General features: G+C 49.5%; 1 protein-coding gene across 1 annotated transcript in view; it reads right to left on the minus strand.

The window, feature by feature from the left end:
• Positions 1-21869, minus strand: part of LOC115123375 (ubiquitin-like modifier-activating enzyme 1) — a 62435-nt gene that overhangs the window by 13125 nt on the left and 27441 nt on the right. Inside the window, 10 exon segments of the mRNA XM_065005118.1 lie at positions 1533-1621; positions 3588-3777; positions 4329-4403; positions 6181-6376; positions 9323-9387; positions 10035-10231; positions 13722-13903; positions 15243-15460; positions 16171-16281; positions 18103-18279. Coding sequence (XP_064861190.1) covers positions 1533-1621; positions 3588-3777; positions 4329-4403; positions 6181-6376; positions 9323-9387; positions 10035-10231; positions 13722-13903; positions 15243-15460; positions 16171-16281; positions 18103-18279 — 1500 coding nt within the window.

Genomic DNA, 21869 nt, shown 5'->3' on the forward strand with positions numbered 1-21869 from the left:
CCTGGAACACACAGAGTCATCATCCTGGAACACACAGAGTCATCATCCTGGAACACACAGAGTCATCATCCTGGAACACACAGAGTCATCATCCTGGAACACACAGAGTCATCATCCTGGAACACACAGAGTCATCATCCTGGAACACACAGAGTCATCATCCTGGAACACAGAGTCATCATCCTGGAACACAGAGTCATCATCCTGGAACATACAGAGTCATCATCCTGGAACACAGCGTCATCATCCTGGAACACAGAGTCATCATCCTGGAACACACAGAGTCATCATCCTGGAACACACAGAGTCATCATCCTGGAACACACAGAGTCATCATCCTGGAACACACAGAGTCATCATCCTGGAACACACAGAGTCATCATCCTGGAACACACAGAGTCATCATCCTGGAACACACAGAGTCATCATCCTGGAACACAGAGTCATCATCCTGGAACACACAGAGTCATCATCCTGGAACACACAGAGTCATCATCCTGGAACACACAGAGTCATCATCCTGGAACACCCAGAGTCATCATCCTGGAACACAGAGTCATCATCCTGTTGTCAAGTAAACTCAGAGCGTTGTCAGATAGAGCAAAGAGTCATCATCCTGGGGGGTCAAAGAGGGGGTAGTGGAAAAAGAGGGGGTTAGAGTAAAGAGGGGGTATCATCCTGGAAAAGAGGGGGTAGGGTAAAAGAGGGGGTAGAGTAAAGAGGGAGGGGGTAGAGTAAACAGAGGGGGTTAGAGTAAAGAGGGGGTAGTGAAAAGAGGGGGTAGGGTAAAGAGGGGGTAGAGTAAAGAGGGAGGGGGTAGAGTAAAGAGGGAGGGGGTAGAGTAAACAGAGAGGGGGGTAGAGTAAAGAGAGAGAGTAAAGAGGGGGGTAGAGTAAAAGAGAGAGGGGGTAGAGTAAAGAGAGAGAGGGAGGGGTAGAGTAAAGAGAGGGGGGTAGAGTAAAGGGAGGGAGGGGGTAGAGTAAAGGGAGGGAGGGGGTAGAGTAAAGAGAGGGGGGGTAGAGTAAAAGAGAGAGAGGGGGGTAGAGTAAAAAGAGAGGGAGGGGTAGAGTAAAGAGAGGGAGGGGGTAGAGTAAAGGGAGAGAGGGGGTAGAGTAAAGGGGGGTAGAGTAAAGAGAGAGAGGGGGTAGAGTAAAGAGAGAGAGGGGGGTAGAGTAAAGAGAGAGAGGGAGGGGTAGAGTAAAGAGAGGGAGGGGGTAGAGTAAAGGAGAGAGGGAGGGGGTAGAGTAAAGGGAGAGAGGGAGGGGTAGAGTAAAGGGAGAGAGGGAGGGCAGAGTAAAGAGAGAGAGGGAGGGCAGAGTAAAGAGAGAGAGGGAGGGCAGAGTAAAGAGAGAGGGGGTAGAGTAAAGAGAGAGGGGGAGGTAAAGGGAGAGAGGGAGGGGTAGAGTAAAGGGAGAGAGGGAGGGCAGAGTAAAGAGAGAGGGGGTAGAGTAAAGAGAGAGAGGGGGAGGTAAAGGGAGAGAGGGAGGGGTAGAGTAAAGAGAGGGAGGGGAGGTAAAGGGAGAGATCTCTACCTTCTCAAAGTCGATGGCAGTGAGTTTAAATTGAGAAGAAGCTTCCGGTCCAGGCAGCAGAGTCTTCAGTTCCTCCAGCCTGTTGTCATCTACACACACACACACCCCCAGACCCAGACACACCCCCAGACCCAGACACACCCCCCGACCCAGACACACCCCCGACCCAGACACACCCCGACCCAGACACAACCCCCCCAGACCCAGAGACACAACCCCCAGACCCAGACACAACCCCCAGACCCAGACACAACCCCCAGACCCAGACACACCCCCCAGACCCAGACACACCCCCCAGATTCACACACACATCCCAAAGACATTCACACCAGAGAGAGAGAGAGACACACATCCGTTAGTCCGACAGTGTCCATTGGCTGACAGACAGGGGAATAGGCCAATGAGACTGGGGCATGTTGTAAAATCATCTCACGTGGCCGGTGGCGAGAGGTGGGACCTGTCTTGTTAGTTTTTTCTGATGAAACACAATAAACATACTCTGATCATAACTGGGATTCTTCCATCTCAGTAGTCATTTAATTCAACACAAGCCCTTCTTCCATCCAGTCTGTGGAAGGCTTTCATTCTGTGGCAAATGCAGAAATAACAGATGTCCCATTTCTAGAGGCTTTCTTAGTTCTACACGCTCCTGCACTCTGCTGCGATGGCTGGGTTAGTTCTACACCCTCCTGCACTCTGCTGCGATGGATGGGTTAGTTCTACACCCTCCTGCACTCTGCTGCGATGGCTGGGTTAGTTCTACACCCTCCTGCACTCTGCTGCGATGGCTGGGTTAGTTCTACACGCTCCTGCAGACTCTGCTGCGATGGCTGGGTTAGTTCTACACGCTCCTGCACCCTCCTGCGATGGCTGGGTTAGTTCTACACGCTCCTGCACTCTGCTGCGATGGCTGGGTTAGTTCTACACCCTCCTGCAATGGCTGGGTTAGTTCTACACGCTCCTGCAATGGCTGGGTTAGTTCTACACCCTCCTGCAGACTCTGCTGCGATGGCTGGGTTAGTTCTACACACTCCTGCAGACTCTGCTGCGATGGCTGGGTTAGTTCTACACGCTCCTGCACTCTGCTGCGATGGCTGGGTTAGTTCTACATGCTCCTGCAGACTCTGCTGCGATGGCTGGGTTAGTTCTACACGCTCCTGCACTCTGCTGCGATGGCTGGGTTAGTTCTACACGCTCCTGCACTCTGCTGCGATGGCTGGGTTAGTTCTACACCCTCCTGCAGACTCTGCTGCGATGGCTGGGTTAGTTCTACACCCTCCTGCACTCTGCTGCGATGGCTGGGTTAGTTCTACACGCTCCTGCACTCTGCTGCGATGGCTGGGTTAGTTCTACATTCTACGATGGCTGGGTTAGTTCTACACGCTCCTGCACTCTGCTGCGATGGCTGGGTTAGTTCTACACCCTCCTGCATACTCTGCTGCGATGGCTGGGTTAGTTCTACATGCTCCTGCACTCTGCTGCGATGGCTGGGTTAATTCTACACGCTCCTGCACTCTGCTGCGATGGCTGGGTTAGTTCTACACCCTCCTGCACTCTGCTGCGATGGCTGGGTTAGTTCTACACCCTCCTGCACTCTGCTGCGATGGCTGGGTTAGTTCTACACGCTCCTGCAGACTCTGCTGCGATGGCTGGGTTAGTTCTACACCCTCCTGCAGACTCTGTTGCGATGGCTGGGTTAGTTCTACACCCTCCTGCATACTCTGCTGCGATGGCTGGGTTAGTTCTACACCCTCCTGCAGACTCTGCTGCGATGGCTGGGTTAGTTCTACACCCTCCTGCATACTCTGCTGCGATGGCTGGGTTAGTTCTACACCCTCCTGCAGACTCTGTTGCGATGGCTGGGTTAGTTCTACACGCTCCTGCAGACTCTCTGCGATGGCTGGGTTAGTTCTACACCCTCCTGCAGACTCTGCTGCGATGGCTGGGTTAGTTCTACACCCTCCTGCAGACTCTGCTGCGATGGCTGGGTTAGTTCTACACCCTATATATGTATAAATAAATGGCCTATATAAGTGTAAAAGCCCTCTCCCTCACCGACGTTGACGTTGGCGCTCTGCAGCTCCTGGTCGGAGACGTGGATCTTGACCCCTGACCTGGGGACGAAGGTGGGCACCGATAGGCTGTCCAGGATCTTAGCCACGCCGACACGGTCGGTAGAGCCCTGCATGCCGTACGACTGGGCAAACAAGTTGGCTCCTGACATCACATAGTCCATATGGAGGTGCTAGAGAGAGAGAGAGGATGTATGAGGGAGAGGACAGGAGGGGGGAGAAGGGGCTAGGGTAGAGGGGTAAGGTAATAGATAGGGAGGACAGGAGGGGAGGTTAGGAGGGGCTAGGGTAGAGGGGTAAGGTAATAGATAGGGAGGTTAGGAGGGGAGAAGGGGTAAGGTAATAGATAGGGAGGTTAGGAGGGGAGAAGGGGCTAGGGTAGAGGGGTAAGGTAATAGATAGGGAGGTTAGGAGGGGAGAAGGGGTAAGGTAATAGATAGGGAGGTTAGGAGGGGAGAAGGGGCTAGGGTAGAGGGGTAGAAGGGGTAAGGATAGGGAGGACAGGGGGGAGGGGCTAGGGTAGAGGGGTAAGGTAATAGATAGGGAGGTTAGGAGGGGAGAAGGGGGAAGGGTAGAGGGGTAAGGTAATAGATAGGGAGGACAGGGGGGGGGAGAAGGGGCTAGGGTAGAGGGGTAAGGTATTAGATAGGGAGGACGGGAGGGGGCTAGGGTAGAGGGGTAAGGTAATAGATAGGGAGGACAGGAGGGGGAAGAAAGGACTCACATTGCTGGTGCTGAACTCCAGAGGGTGAGGACATCTCTTTGGACCGGACCAGAAGGGGGCGCCAGAGCTGGTCAGCTGAGAAAGGAGAAAGTGGCGGAGACAGAAAGAGAAAGTAGGGGAGAGAGAAAGAGAAAGTGGGGAGAGAGAAAGAGAAAGTAGGGGAGAGAGAAAGAGAAAGTGGGGAGAGAGAAAGAGAAAGTGGGGAGAGAGAAAGAGAAAGTGGGGGAGAGAGAAAGAGAAAGTGGGGGAGAGAGAAAGAGAAAGTAGGGGAGAGAGAAAGAGAAAGTGGGGGAGAGAGAAAGAGAAAGTAGGGGAGAGAGAAAGAGAAAGTAGGGGAGAGAGAAAGAGAAAGTAGGGTTAGAGATAGTCAAACATGTTAAGTGTATAACTGTCCCACCAGTTTGTGTATCAACAATCAGAGCACAAAACATTAAGAACACCTTCCTAACACTGAGTTTTTGCTCTCAGAACAGCATAAATTCATCACTATGCTTCCCACAGTTGTGTCAAGTTGGCTGGACGTCCTTTGGGTGGTGGACCATTCTTGATACACACGGGAAACTGTTGAGCGAGAAAAAGCCAGCAGCGTTGCAGTTCTTAACTTCTTTGGGACTGGGGGGCAGTATTGAGTAGCTTGGATGAATAAGGTGCCCAGAGTAAACTGCCTGCTACTCAGGCCCAAAAGCTAGAATACTTATATAGTAGATTTGGATAGAAAACACTCTGAAGTTTCTAAAACTGTTTGAATGATGTCTGTGAATATAACAGAACTCATATGGCAGGCAAAAAACCTGAGAATAAAATCCAACCTGGAAGTGGGAAATCTGAGGTTTGTAGATTTTCAAGTCTTTGCCTATCAAATATACAGTGTCTATGGGGTCATATTGCACTTCCTAAGGCTTCCACTAGATGTCAACAGTCTGGCAGAATGCCATGAGCTCAGCCAGGCGCCCGGCCGTGAGTGGTAGCTGTGTTCCTTTTCATTTCTAAAGTCAAAGGAATTGTCCGGTTGAAACATTATTGAAGATTGATGATAAAAACATCCTAAAGATTGATTCTATACTTCGTTTGACATGTCTCTACGAACTGTAATATAAAACTTTGACTTTCGTCTGAACTATTTGCTCGCGCATTGTGCATTTGGCTTACTGGGCTAAACGTGCGAACAAAAAGGAGGTATTTGAACATAAATAATGGACTTTATTGAACAAAACAAACATTTATTGTGGAACTGGGATTCCTGGGAGTGCATTCCGATGAAGATCATCAAAGGTAAGGGAATATTTATAACGCTATTTCTGAGTTTTGTGACACCTCTCCTTTGGAAAATGGCTGTATGTTTTTCTGTGGCTAGGCGCTGACCTAACATAATCGCAAGGTGTGCTTTCGCCGTAAAGCCTTTTTGAACTCAGACACTGTGGCTGGATTAATGAGAAGTTTATCTTTAAAATGGTGTATAATTGTACATTTGAGGAATTTTAATTTGATTTCTGTTTTGAATTTGGCTACTGCAATTTCACTGGCTGTTGGCAAGGTGGGATGCTAGCGCCCAGAGAAGTTAACAAACCAGTGTGCACCTACTACCATACCCTGTTCAAAAGGCACATTAGTCTTGTCTTGCCCATTCATCTTCTGAATGACCCACATATATATCCATGTCTCAATTGTCTCAAGGCTTAAAAATCCTTCTTTAACCTGTCTCCTTCCCCTTCATCTACACTGATTTAAAGTGGATTTTAACAAGTTTAACATCAATAAGGGATCATAGCTTTCACCTGGTCAGTCTATGTCATGGAAAGAGGAGGTGTTCCTAATGTTCTGTATACTCGGTGTGTGTGTGTGTTCTATACACCTGTTCTGGGGGGAAGTTGTGCAGTAGCTGATGGATGTTGTTGCTGTACTGACACTGCCAGTGGTGACGAGCCCAGGTGACACAGTCGGCCCAGCTGCGAGGGCAGTCGATCACCAAACTCTTATAGACGGCCTCCAACACTTCTAGAGGCTGGGCTCCAGGCAGCTTCAGGGTCCTCTCCAGGAACTTAGCATCTCTGGATCATAAAACATCAACTTAGAAGAGCACCAGCTAGGAGCCTTCAACTTAGAAGAGCACCAGCTAGGAGCCTTCAACTTAGAAGAGCACCAGCTAGGAGCCTTCAACTTAGAAGAGCACCAGCTAGGAGCCTTCAACTTAGAAGAGCACCAGCTAGGAGCCTTCAACTTAGAAGAGCACCAGCAACAGTGGCTTGCGAAAGTATTCACCCCCCTTGTAATTTTTATCTATTTTGTTGCCTTACAACCTGGAATTAAAATAGATTTTTGGGGGGGTTTGTATCATTTGATTTACACAACATTCCTACCACTTTGAAGATGCCAAATATTTTTGTATTGTGAAACAAACAAATATAGAAAACTTTAGCATGCAAAACTATTCAACCCCCCCAAAGTCAATACTTTGTAGAGCAACCTTTTACAGCAATTACAGCTGCAAGCTTCTTGGGGCATGTCTCTACAAGCTTGGCACATCTAGCAACTGGGATGTTTGCCCATTCTTCAAGGCAAAACTGCTCCTTCAAGTTGGATGGGTTCCGCTGGTGTACAGCAATCTTTAAGTAATACCACAGATTCTCAATTGGATTAAAGTCTGGGCTTTGACTCGGCCATTCCAAGACATTTAAATGTTTCCTCTTAAACCACTCGAGTGTTGCTTTAGCAGTATGCTTAGGACCATTGTCCTGCTGGAAGGTGAACCTCCGTCCCAGTCTCAAGAATTTCCCTGTATTTAGCGCCATCCACCAATCCTTCAATTCTGACCAGTTTCCCAGTCCCTGCAGATGAAAAACATGCTGCCACCACCATGCTTCACTGTGGGGATGGTGTTCTCGGGGTGATGAGAGATGTTGGGTTTGTGCCAGACAGTGTTTTCCTTGATGGCCAAAAAGCTACATTTTTGTCTCATCTGACCAGAGTACCTGCTTTCATATGTTTGGGGAGTCTCGGTGGTGGTCCATTTCTTTACTATCAAATGAGATAAACTTATCACACAAGTAAGAGTTATACTTAAACTAAATCTTTTATCACTTATTATTAAGGGAGCAAGTCAATACAACACACAAACATAAAGTGAGTTGTCTACGATAATGATGGCTAGTCGGCGAATTACGATCAGATGATTTGTTGAGAGCCCCGAGACAAAATTACAAAGGTATTTTATAGCCAAGATACACCCCCTTTCAACCTACATGACGAACAACAGATGTATAGAATGGGACACAGAGTTAAGATGTGTATGAAAGATACTGTCTGCTGTGTCAACAGTTCTGTTTCATTGTTCAGATCAGGGTCTGGCCCTCTCTTCCCTGTTACCCATATAGAACAGAAGCATTAACTCATGCTCCGGTTTCATCACCCAAAAGACATCATAAATCTCCGGTCAGCGTTCTCTCCCAGAGGCCCAGATGAGCGTTCTAACAACCCCTTATTCTGTTTCATAAAACAGCCATTTAATGCTGTTAATAGCATTATAACATAATCTTGGAATTTTCCACCGTATCTCCCCTCCCACATGCCTTTTTGCAAACACCAAATGTGGTTGCTTATTTCTTTCTTTAAGCAATGGCTTGTTTCTGGCCACTCTTCCGTAAAGCCCAGCTCTGTGGAGTGTACGGCTTAAAGTGGTCCTATGGATAGATACTCCAATCTCCGCTGTGGAGCTCTGCGGCTCCTTCAGGGTTATCTTTGGTCTCTTTTTGCCTCTGTTTAATGCCCTCCTTGCCTGGTCTGTGAGTTTTGGTGGGCGGCCCTCTCTTGGCAGGTTTGTTGTGGTGCCATATTCTTTCCATTTTTTAATAATGGATTTAATGGTGCTCCGTGGGATGATCAAAGTTTCTGATATTTTTTTATAACCCAACCCTGATCTGTATGGAGAGCTCCTTGGTCCTCATGGTGCCCCTTGCTCTTGCTGGCGCCCCTTGCTCTTGGTGGCGCCCCTTGCTCTTGGTGGTGCCCCTTGCTCTTGGTGGCGCCCCTTGCCCTTGGTGGCGCCCCTTGCCCTTGGTGGCGCCCCTTGCCTTGGTGGCGCCCCTTGCCCTTGGTGGCGCCCCTTGCCCTTGGTGGCGCCCCTTGCCCTTGGTGGCGCCCCTTGCCCTTGGTGGCGCCCCTTGCCCTTGGTGGCGCCCCTTGCCCTTGGTGGCGCCCCTTGCCCTTGGTGGCGCCCCTTGCCCTTGGTGGCGCCCCTTGCCCTTGGTGGCGCCCCTTGCCCTTGGTGGCGCCCCTTGCTCTTGGTGGCGCCCCTTGCCCTTGGTGGTGCCCCTTGGTCTTGGTGGTGCCCCTTGGTCTTGGTGGTGCCCCTTGCTCTAGGTGGTGCCCCTTGCTCTTGGTGGCGCCCCTTGGTCTTGGTGGTGCCCCTTGGTCTTGGTGGTGCCCCTTGGTCTTGCTGGTGCCCCTTGCTCTAGGTGGTGCCCCTTGCTCTTGGTGGTGCCCCTTGCTCTTGGTGGTGCCCCTTGCTCTTGGTGGTGCCCCTTGCCCTTGGTGGTGCCCCTTGGTCTTCATGGTGCCCCTTGCTCTTGGTGGTGCCCCTTGCCCTTGGTGGTGTTGCAGACTCTGGGGCCTTTCAGAACAGGTGTATATATACTGAGATCACATGACAGATCATGTGACACTTAAAGTTCACCTGTGTGCAAAGTAACTAATTGTGTGACTTCTGAAGGTAATTGGATGCACCAGATCGTATTCATAGTAAAGGGGGTGAATACACAACACTTTTCTATTTAAAGATATATTTTATTTTTTAAACAATTTTTTTTCATTTCACTTCACCAATTTGGACTATTTGGTTTATGTCCATTAGATGAAATCCCAATAAAAATCAACTTAAATTACAGGTTGTAAAGCAACAAAATAGGAGAAACGCCAAGGGGGATGAAATACTATTGTAAGGCCTTGTATAAGCCTTCAGACGGAAAAGGCCTTTCAAAAAGCCCGAGCTGTAGACTTACGTGAGGTACTGCATAGCATTCTCTGACGGCTGTTTAAACAGACCCTCAAACTCATCACGGGCCCACTAGAGAGGAGAAGGAGACACGGGAGTTACCACACACTGCATATAGAGGACATCAGTCGACAGGTGTGTGTGTGAGTGAGTGAGTGTGTAGACATCAGTCCCCGCAGGTTAGAGAGAGTGTGTGTGTTACCTGCAGGGTGTGTGTGTGTGTGTTACCTGCAGGGTGTGTGTGTGTGTGTTACCTGCAGGGTGTGTGTGTGTGTGTGTGTTAACCTGCAGGGTGTGTGTGTGTGTGTTACCTGCAGGGTGTGTGTGTGTGTGTGTTACCTGCAGGGTGTGTGTGTGTGTGTTAACCTGCAGGGTGTGTGTGTGTGTGTTACCTGCAGGGTGTGTGTGTGTGTGTGTTACCTGCAGGGTGTGTGTGTGTTACCTGCAGGGTGTGTGTGTGTGTGTGTTACCTGCAGGGTGTGTGTGTGTGTGTGTTACCTGCAGGGTGTGTGTGTGTGTGTGTTACCTGCAGGGTGTGTGTGTGTGTTACCTGCAGGGTGTGTGTGTGTGTTACCTGCAGGGTGTGTGTGTGTGTTACCTGCAGGGTGTGTGTGTGTGTTACCTGCAGGGTGTGTGTGTGTGTTACCTGCAGGGGTGTGTGTGTGTGTTACCTGCAGGGTGTGTGTGTGTGTTACCTGCAGGGTGTGTGTGTGTGTTACCTGCAGGGTGTGTTCGATGGCGTTGGGGAAGTTCTTCAGTGTGCAGATGGGGATGGACTTCTCCGGGGGGTCCTGGGAGGAGCTGTATGACTCGGTCAGGAAGGGGATGACCACCTGCACGTTTCCCTTGGTGCCCAGAGTCCCGGACTCTAACAGGGGCTTCCTGTAGTAGACACACCTCCGGTCCATATACATACCTACAGGAGAGGGACAGTCACATAGCATAATTGTTCCCAATATTCCTCAGCCCTAAACAATTGACCCCCCGGGCACCTCTTCCTCAGCCCTAAATAATCGACCCCTCCCCCCCGGGCACCTCTTCCTCAGCCCTAAATAATCGACCCCTCCCCCGGGCACCTCTTCCACAGCCCTAAACAATCGACCCCTCCCCCTGGACTCCTCTTCCTCAGCCCTAAACAATCTAATTGAACCGGCCCAGCTCCCTGGACTCCTCTTCCTCAGCCCAGCTCCCTGGACTCCTCTTCCTCAGCCCTAAACAATCGACCCCCACCCCCGGGCACCTCTTCCTCAGCCCTAAACAATCGACCCCCACCCCCGGGCACCTCTTCCTCAGCCCTAAACAATCGCACCTCTTCCTCCCCACCCCGGGCACCTCTTCCTCAGCCCTAAACAATCGACCCCCACCCCGGGCACCTCTTCCTCAGCCCTAAACAATCGACCCCCACCCCGGGCACCCCAGCCCGGGCACCTCTTCCTCAGCCCTAAACAATCGACCCCCACCCCGGGCACCTCTTCCTCAGCCCTAAACAATCGACCCCCACCCCCGGGCACCTCTTCCTCAGCCCTAAACAATCGACCCCCACCCCGGGCACCTCTTCCTCAGCCCTAAACAATCGACCCCCACCCCCGGGCACCTCTTCCTCAGCCCTAAACAATCTAATTGTACCGGCCCAGCTCCCTGGACTCCTCTTGATAACTGTGGAGACGATACCGCCTGTAGCCGTTGATAACTGTGGAGACGATACCGCCTGTAGCCGTTGATAACTGTGGAGACGATACCGCCTGTAGCCGTTGATAACTGTGGAGACGATACCGCCTGTAGCCGTTGATAACTGTGGAGACGATACCGCCTGTAGCCGTTGATAACTGGAGACGATACCGTTGCCTGGAGACGATACCGCCGTTGATAACTGTGGAGACTGTGGAGACGATACCGCCTGTAGCCGTTGATAACTGTGGAGACCATACCGCTGTAGCCGATAACTGTGGAGCCGATACCGCCTGTAGCCGTTGATAACTGTGGAGACGATACTGCCTGTAGCCGTTGATAACTGTGGAGACGATACCGCCTGTAGCCGTTGATAACTGTGGAGACGATACCGCCTGTAGCTGTTGATAACTGTGGAGACCATACCGCCTGCAGCCGTTGATAACTGGAGACGATACCGCCTGTAGCCGTTGATAACTGTGGAGACGATACCGCCTGTAGCCGTTGATAACTGTGGAGACTACACCGCCTGTAGCCGTTGATAACTGTGGAGACGATACCGCCTGTAGCCGTTGATAACTGTGGAGACTAAACCGCCTGTAGCCGTTGATAACTGTGGAGACGATACCGCCTGTAGCCGTTGATAACTGTGGAGACGATAACTGTGGACGATACGCCTGTAGCCGTTGATAACTGAGACTATACCGCCTGAGATAACGACGATACCGCCTGTAGCCGTTGATAACTGTGGAGACTATGCCTGAGATAACGATACCGCCTGTAGCCGTTGATAACTGTGGAGACGATACCGCCTGTAGCCGTTGATAACTGTGGAGACAGCTATTTGTCTTCCTTAACTTGATTAGTGTAGTGTACGCAGGAGACACTGCTAGCTAGCCTAATACAGGAACAGCTAGCTACAGGTAGCAACGGCCAGCTAATACAGGATACAGGACTAATAGTAGAGGGGGCTACAGAACGGCCAGCTAATACAGGATACAGGACAGTCCAGCCCGGGTTGGAGCGCGGTCGCATCTGCACTCGCTCCACAGGTAGTATTACATTTCATTTTTCATTATAGTACAACGGTTTGATTTGTCTAATCTTAGCAATTTTTTTCATTTCATTTCATTACATTTCATCGTCCAACGGCCCTGATTTGTTTGATCGCTAGTAGCTACCGATTAGCAGCACAACTTACACTCAACTGAACGACTTGATTAGTGTAGCTAGCTACATAGTTGTCTTTGCTGTCTTTGTATCAAAGATAATTGTGTAGTTTAGAGAGAGTGATTATCTTAATTTACCGAGGTTAGCTAGCCAGCTATTGTCGCTTAACAGAACTTTCAACAACGCATTTCGCCGCTCCACAGGTAGTATCACATTTTCATTTCATTAATCAACACTGCTAGCTAGCCAGCTAGTCCCCTAGGTTAGCTAATAGTTCAGCACAGTAAATCAACATAAACTATTACACTCAACGGAACGACTTGATTAGTGTAGTGTCAACAACGCAGACAATGCCAGCTAGCCTACATAGTCAACAACGCAGCCTCTGCCAGCTAGCCTACTTCAGCAGTACTGTATCATTTTAATCATTTTAGTCAATAAGATTCTTGCTACGTAAGCTTAACTTTCTGAACACTCGAGACGTGTAGTCCACTTGTCATTCCAATCTCCTTTGCATTAGCGTAGCCTCTTGTGTAGCCTGTCAACTATGTGTCTGTCTATCCCTGTTCTCTCCTCTCTTCACAGACCATACAAACGCTCCACACCGCGTGGCCGCGGCCACCCTAATCTGGTGGTCCCAGCGCGCACGACCCACGTGGAGTTCCAGGTCTCCGGTAGCCTCTGGAACTGCCGATCTGCGGCCAACAAGGCAGAGTTCATCTCAGCCTATGCCTCCCTCCAGTCCCTCGACTTCTTGGCACTGACGGAAACATGGATCACCACAGACAACACTGCTACTCCTACTGCTCTCTCTTCGTCTGCCCACGTGTTCTCGCACACCCCTAGAGCTTCTGGTCAGCGGGGTGGTGGCACCGGGATCCTCATCTCTCCCAAGTGGTCATTCTCTCTTTCTCCCCTTACCCATCTGTCTATCGCCTCCTTTGAATTCCATGCTGTCACAGTTACCAGCCCTTTCAAGCTTAACATCCTTATCATGTATTGCCCTCCAGGTTCCCTCGGAGAGTTCATCAATGAGCTTGATGCCTTGATAAGCTCCTTTCCTGAGGACGGCTCACCTCTCACAGTTCTGGGCGACTTTAACCTCCCCACGTCTACCTTTGACTCATGATTCTGCCTCCTCAACCCTCCTCTCCTCCCTTTCTGCATTCTTTGACTCTCTATGTCCCCTATCCTCCAAGCCGGCTCGGTCCTCCCCTCCCGCTCCGTGGCTCGACGACTCATTGCGAGCTCACAGAACAGGGCTCCGGGCAGCCGAGCGGAAATGGAGGAAAACTCGCCTCCCTGCGGACCTGGCATCCTTTCACTCCCTCCTCTCTACATTTTCCTCTTCTCTCTCTGCTGCTAAAGCCACTTTCTACCACTCTAAATTCCAAGCATCTGCCTCTAACCCTAGGAAGCTCTTTGCCACCTTCTCCTCCCCCTTCTCACTGTGGAGACGATACCGCCTGTAGCCGTGGAGACGATACCGCCTGTAGCCGTTGATAACGATAGATAACGGTCGATAACGACAGCCCACACGGTGCAGTAATTTTAAAAGTGCGTCTTACGCGCGTCGACGTTATCCAGAGCGTTGGCGACTCCGTGGAGGCTCTCGAAGAAGTCATCATCGTAGACGCGCTCCGTCTCGGGTCCGACGCGGTTCTGGTGTCCCGTGATCCGGATGGACGGGTTCATCTGCTTCACCGCCGCGGCCGCCGTCTCGCTCTTCATCTTCGTCACGTCCCACGGCCTGAATTACAAACCAAAACAAAACAAAACTTTATTTCATAAAATATCCTTTGAAACCCGTCACCCTTTACAGAAGAACAATGAAATAGAAGCGAAAGAGAAGCAATAACAGTAACGGCTCAATTAAAACACAAAGGTCTTACGTCCCAAGTGGTTCTCTATTCCATGTAGAGTACGGCATCTGAACAGACCCCATACCCGGGCGCGAACCAGGGACCCTCTGCACACATCAACAACAGTCACCCCTCGAAGCATCGTTACCCATCGTTCCACAAAAGCCGCGGCCCTTGCAGAGCAAAGTGGGAACTACTACTTCAAGGTCTCAGAGCGAGTGACGTCACCGATTGAAATGTTATTTAGCGCCGCACCACCGCTAACTAAGCTAGCCGTTTCACATCCGTTACACCAGCACCACCGCTAACTAAGCTAGCAGTTTCACATCCGTTACACCAGCACCACCGCTAACTAAGCTAGCCGTTTCTAACATCCGTTACACCACACCAGCACCACCGCTAACTAAGCTAGCCGTTTCACATCCGTTACACCAGCACCACCGCTAACTAAGCTAGCCGTTTCACATCCTACACCAGCACCACCGCTAACTAAGCTAGCCGTTTCACATCCGTTACACCAGCACCACCGCTAACTAAGCTAGCCGTTTCACATCCGTTACACCAGCACCACCGCTAACTAAGCTAGCCGTTTCACATCCGTTACACCAGCACCACCGCTAACTAAGCTAGCCGTTTCACATCCGTTACACCAGCACCACCGCTAACTAAGCTAGCCGTTTCACATCCGTTACCTCAGTACCACCGCTAACTAAGCTAGCCGTTTCACATCCGTTACACCAGCACCACCGCTAACTAAGCTAGCCGTTTCACATCCGTTACACCAGCACCACCGCTAACTAAGCTAGCCGTTTCACATCCGTTACACCAGCACCACCGCTAACTAAGCTAGCCGTTTCACATCCGTTACACACGGATCTACAGTAATGCAGTATGTTGGAAAGTGGGTGCCATTTCAGACACCCGATGGCTAAACCAGTGTAATCACAGGGTCAAGGGTTAAGAGATGCTTGTGTTGCATCATTTAAACCCTCCAAGGGTTAAGAGATGCTTGTGTTGCATGATTTAAACGGATCCAAGGGTAAGCAGTATGTTGTGTTGCATCATTTCAAACCCTCCAATGGCTAAAACCAGTGTTAATCATTTAAACCCTCCAAGGGTTAAGAGATGCTTGTGTTGCATCATTTAAACCCTCCAAGGGTTAAGAGATGCTTGTGTTGCATGATTTAAACCCTCCAAGGGTTAAGTTTGCCCCCCCCCCCCTCTCACCTGAAGAGGAACTGTCTGTTGAGGTTGGATTTCTCAATGGTGTCCATGTCCGTCACGATGACCTCACCCTCTCCGCCAGCCAATCCAATCATGGCAAAGTTCTTGAGCAGCTCACAGCCAATAGCGCCAGCCCCAACCAGGAAGTAACGTTGTTTAGCCAACTCCTCTTGCAGCTGGGAGCCAAACACAGCGATCTGGCCGTCATAACGACTCTTCCTCTGGAGAGAGGGAGAGATGTCATTTAATCGTTTTCCCACAGGTAGAGGCTGTAAAGGAGAACAGGTGAGGCTGTAAAGGAGAACAGGTGAGGCTGTAAAGGAGAACAGGTGAGGCTGTAAAGAGAACAGGTGAGGCTGTAAGGAGAACAGGTGAGGCTGTAAGGAGAACAGGTAGAAGGTGAGGCTGTAAAGGAGAACAGGTAGAAGGTGAGGCTGTAAAGGAGAACAGGAGAGGCTGTAAAGGAGAACAGGAGAGGCTGTAAGGAGAACAGGAGAGGCTGTAAAGGAGAACAGGTAGAAGGTGAGGCTGTAAAGGAGAACAGGAGAGGCTGTAAGGAGAACAGGAGAGGCTGTAAAGGAGAACAGGTAGAAGGTGAGGCTGTAAAGGAGAACAGGAGAGGCTGTAAAGTTCTACTTGAAATAGTGGCATGATGTGTTTTGTGCCAGACCTGTAGTGCCTGTATGTGTTTGGCCTGTGAGGGTTTGTGTTAGGTGTGTGCATATTGGTGGGCGGTGTGTGTGAGTATGGTAGACGTCAGAGTGTGTGAGTATGGTAAACGTCAGAGTGTGTGAGTATGGTAGACGTCAGAGTGTGTGAGTATGGTAGACGTCAGAGTGTGTGAGTATGGTAGACGTCAGAGTGTGTGAGTATGGTAGACGTCAGAGTGTGTGAGTATGGTAGACGTCAGAGTGTGTGAGTATGTACTCACAGGGGCACAGTCCTCCTCAGTGAGCATGGCTCCTCCCTCTTCCTCAGACAGACACTCCAGAGCATCAAAATACAGCCACTGCATCATGGGCATGAACTTCCCTGTACACGCCTAGGACACACACACACACACACACACACACACACACACACACACACAGTTATAATACTGTACAGCTACTGCATTATGGGCCTGAACTTCCCTGTACACGCCTAGGACACACACACAGTTATAATACTGTACAGCTACTGCATCATGGGCATGAACTTCCCTGTACACGCCTAGGACACACACACACACACACACAGTTATAATACTGTACAGCTACTGCATTATGGGCATGAACTTCCCTGTACACGCCTAGGACACACACACACACACACAGTTATAATACTGTACAGCTACTGCATTATGGGCATGAACTTCCCTGTACACGCCTAGGGACACACACACACACACACACACACACACAGTTATAATACTGTACAGCTACTGCATTATGGGCATGAACTTCCCTGTACACGCCTAGGACACACACACACACACAGTTATAATACTGTACAGCTACTGCATCATGGGCGTGAACAGGGTGGGAGGGACAATAGAGCCCTGAGTACCAGGCCATTAGGACCTGATGGAGGGACAATAGAGCCCTGAGTACCAGGCCATTAGGACCTGATGGAGGGACAATAGAGCCCTGAGTACCAGGCCATTAGGACCTGATGGAGGGACAATAGAGCCCTGAGTACCAGGCCATTAGGACCTGATGGAGGGACAATAGAGCCCTGAGTACCAGGTCATTAGGACCTGATGGAGGGACAATAGAGCCCTGAGTACCAGGCCATTAGGACCTGATGGAGGGACAATAGAGCCCTGAGTACCAGGCCATTAGGACCTGATGGATGAACAGAGCCCTGAGTACCAGGCCATTAGGACCTGATGGTCATTAGAGAGTTGGGTACAACCTACGCATGTCCAAAATGCATAAGAGGAGATCACCGTGACTCAACGGTCACGTGGAAGTTTACTACATTCAAGACTCATGCCTGCCGTGTGTGTCGTTAATACGGTCACCTAACAACAACCCTAACAACACTCAGCGTTCCCAGGAAGTAGCCCTCGACACTCAGCGTTCCCAGGAAGTAGCCCTCGATACTCAGCGTTCCCAGGAAGTAGCCCTCGACTTCCATCACATTTTGTTGTCTTATAGCCTGAATTTAGACTTGAAATATCTTGGAGTCAGTAACTAACCCCTTTGTTATGGCAAGCCTAAATAAGCCATCTGGCTCATTGCCGTCTCGAGGGCTTTCAGGCCGATAAAGGCGAGCTTGAGCCCAGGTCCTCAGCCATCTGGCTCATTGCCGTCTCGAGGGCTTTCAGGCCGATAAAGGCGAGCTTGAGCCCAGGTCCTCAGCCATCTGGCTCGTTGCGCTCTAGCAACTCCTGCAGGCTGACTTCGGGTCGTCAGTTGAACGGTGCTTCCTCCGACACGCGGGTGTTAAGAAGCGCGGTTTTGGGGGTTCATGTTTCGGAGGACGCATGATCGCCGCTCCCTTTCGGGAGTTGCAGCGATGAGACAAGATTGGGGTGGGGGGGGGGGTAAATAGAAAGGAATAAACTGCGTAATAATGGTGAGGAACACCTCAAGCACCACGATAGTGCATTTTCCCCCCACCATTGTAAAACATTAACATTTCAGTAGCTCGGATAAACGTGACCTACTCCATGGCTTGCTCCCTAGCGCCCCCCTAAATGGGATTTCTGTCAATCTGAGCACCGTGGGTGGACACCCTAATCAGGTTACGCACCCAATGCATATGAGTCCGGTAAATAAAAAATACAGCGGACACAAGTCCACACACACACACACACTATAACCATATTGAGCAGAAAGACAGTTTTGAGTAGACAGGAAGGTGAGCCGCTCCTTACCTTCATTACTTCCTGTGCGGCCAGTCCACCAATGAAAGCGTTGATTGGTGCCAGGTCGCCAGCGGAGACGAAGGCCAGTTTCTTAATGAGCTTGTCATCCAGCTCGTCCACTTTGGCTGACCCCGTCTGGCTGGAGTTAACCTCTTTAGCCAGGGACACCAACTCCTCTCCATCAGCCTGGAACACACCACAAAGCATTACATTGATAGGCATGACTACAAGGTGCGGAAAGCATTCCACAGGGATGCTGGCCCATGTTGACTACAATGCTTCCAACAGTTGTGTCAAGATGGCTGGATGTCATTTGGGTGGTGGACAATTCTTGATGCATACGGGAAACTGTTGAGTGTGAAAAACCCAGCAGCGTTGCAGTTCTTGACACAAACTGGTTTCACCTGGCAACTACTATCATACCCTGTTCAAAGGCACTTACATATTTGGTCTTACCCATTCACCCTCTGAATGGCACACATACACAATCCATGTCTCACAGTGGTGCAACCAATTACCTTCAGAAGTCACATAATTAGTTCAAGTCCACCTGTGTGCAATCTAAGTGTCACATGATCTCAGTATATATACACCTGCTCTGAAAGGCCCCAGTCTGCAATATCAGAAACTTTGAACATCCCACGGAGCACCATTAAATCAATTTTTAAAAATGTGAAAGAATATGGCACCACAACAAACCTGCCAAGAGAGGGCCGCACACCAAAACTCACACCAGGCAAGGAGGGCATTAAACAGAGAGGCAACAAAGAGACCAAAGATAACCCGGAAGGAGCCGCAGAGCTCTACAGCGGAGATTGGAGTATCTGTCCATGGGACCGCTTTAAGCCGTACACTCCACAGAGCTGGGCTTCACAGAAGAGTGGCCAGATAAAATCCATTGTTTAAAGATTTTTTTTTAAAGAAACACATTTGGTGTTTGCCAAAAGGCATGTGGGAGAAGGTAAGACAGTCAGTTGAGACAAAAATTGATTTTTTTGGCCATCAAGGAAAACGCTATGTCTGGCGCAAACCCGACATCTCTCATCACCCCGACATCTCTCATCACCCCGAGGTCACCATCACCCCGAGGTCACCATCACCCCGAGGTCACCATCACCCCGAGGTCACCATCACCCCGAGGTCACCATCACCCCGAGGTCACCATCACCCCGAGATCTCTCATCACCCCGAGATCTCCCATCACCCCGAGATCTCCCATCACCCCGAGATCACCATCCCCACAGTGAAGCATGGTGGTGGCAGCATGTTTTTCATCTGCAGGGAAACTGGTCAGAATTGAAGGATTGATGGATGGCGCTAAATACAGGGAAATTCTTGAGACTGGGACGGAGGTTCACCTTCCAGCAGGATAATGTCCCTAAGCATACTGCTAATGCAACACTCGAGTGGTTTAAGGGGAAACATTTAAATGTCTTGGAATGGTCTAGTCAAAGCCCAGACCTCAATTCAATTGAGGATCTGTGGTATGACTTAAAGATTGCTGTACACAATGGAACCCATCCAATTTGAAGGAGCTGGAGCAGTTTTGCAAAAATCCCAGTTGCTAGATATGCCAATCTTATAGAGACATGCCCTAAGAGACTTGCAGCTGTAATTGCTGAAAAAGCTAGCTCGACAAAGTATTGACTTTGGGGGGGTGAATAGTTATGCACGCTCAAGTTCTGTTTTGTCTTATTTTTTTTGTTTGTTTCACAATAAAAAATATTTGGCATCTTCAAAGGGGTAGGCAAACCCCCCCCCAAAATCTATTTTAATACCAGGTTGTAGGGCAACAAAACAGGAAAAATGCCAAGGGGGTGAATACTTTCGCAAGCCACTGTAATTTTCTCGAGGCTTAAAAATCCTGATCTTATTTCTCTCCCTCTCTCAGATAGACATATTTCTTGGGGTCAGTAGGTGCCCAACAGATCACCACAGGTGGTGTGTTGGGCAGTCTCTCATCTATAGAGGCAGGGCCTAAAATGAACACCTGCGGGTTCAGGCATTGGTGGGTTCATTCCAGTAGCCACGTTGGTGGGTAAGACATTCATTCCAGTAGTCACGTTGGTGGGTAAGACATTCATTCCAGTAGTCACGTTGGTGGGTAAGACATTCATTCCAGTAGCCACGTTGGTGGGTAAGACATTCATTCCAGTAGTCACGTTGGTGGGTAAGACATTCATTCCAGTAGCCACGTTGGTGGGTAAGACATTCATTCCAGTAGCCACGTTGGTGGGTAAGACATTCATTCCAGTAGTCACGTTGGTGGGTGCAAAGGGCTCCACAGCGCGAGCTTTTCACTCATTTGTGAATAAAAATGGTCAAGTATGATTGTGGTGCTCATGTTGAATTTCCTTTTGTGCTGCAGGCCAGTGACTATTAGATATTTAGTCACGAACAAGTGGAAGCTTGTACTGCTTTGGGTTTAACACGTCCTCGTGTCATGTCAAGAGATTGAGGATAGAAGCAGAAGACAGGGAACATTCTGGCACCGAAGACATATCACTGGCCTTGTTCCATAACAGACTGGTCACCATAGCAGCACCCACTCGTAGCACGCGCTCCATCAGGTATATCTCATTGGTCACCCCCAAAGCCAATTCCAATTCCTTCCAGTTCTCTGCTGCCAATGAACTGGAACAAACTGCAAAAAAAAAAATCACTGAATCTGGAGACTCATATCTCCCTCACTAACTCTAAGCACCAGCTGTCAGAGGAGCTCACAGATCACTGCACCTGTACTTAGATGGGCTGTTTACAGATAGGCCATCCAACTACCTCATCCCCATACAGTTATTTATTTGATTTATTTTGCTCCTTTGCACATCAGTATCTCTACTTGCACATTCTGTGTCGTTGTATGTGTCGAGATACTTTGCTTTATCTTGGCCAGGTCACAGTTGTAAATGAGAACTTGTTCTCAACTTCCTTACCTGGTAAAATAAAGGTGAACATTTAAAGAATAAATAATAGTTCCTGCTTCACGAGAACAGACTTGTTAAGACTAGTCGTCTTCCATAAACCAGTAGACTAGTCGTCTTCCATAAACCGGTACAGACTAGTCGTCTTCCATAAACCAGTAGACTAGTCGTCTTCCATAAACCGGTACAGACTAGTCTAGTCGTCTTCCATAAACCGGTACAGACTAGTCTAGTCGTCTTCCATAAACCGGTACAGACTAGTCGTCTTCCATAAACCGGTACAGACTAGTCGTCTTCCATAAACCGGTACAGACTAGTCGTCTTCCATAAACCAGTACAGACTAGTCGTCTTCCATAAACCGGTACAGACTAGTCGTCTTCCATAAACCAGTACAGACTAGTCGTCTTCCATAAACCAGTACAGACTAGTCTAGTCGTCTTCCATAAACCGGTACAGACTAGTCGTCTTCCATAAACCGGTACAGACTAGTCGTCTTCCATAAACCGGTACAGACTAGTCGTCTTCCATAAACCGGTACAGACTAGTCGTCTTCCATAAACCAGTACAGACTAGTCTAGTCGTCTTCCATAAACCGGTACAGACTAAAGTACAGACTAGTCTTCCATAAACCGGTACAGACTAGTCGTCTTCCATAAACCGGTACAGACTAGTCGTCTTCCATAAACCGGTACAGACTAGTCTAGTCGTCTTCCATAAACCGGTACAGACTAGTCGTCTTCCATAAACCAGTACAGACTAGTCGTCTTCCATAAACCAGTACAGACTAGTCGTCTTCCATAAACCGGTACAGACTAGTCTAGTCGTCTTCCATAAACCGGTACAGACTAGTCGTC

The sequence above is a fragment of the Oncorhynchus nerka genome, linkage group LG20 (assembly GCF_034236695.1).
Source record: "Oncorhynchus nerka isolate Pitt River linkage group LG20, Oner_Uvic_2.0, whole genome shotgun sequence".
Taxonomy (NCBI): domain Eukaryota; kingdom Metazoa; phylum Chordata; class Actinopteri; order Salmoniformes; family Salmonidae; genus Oncorhynchus; species Oncorhynchus nerka.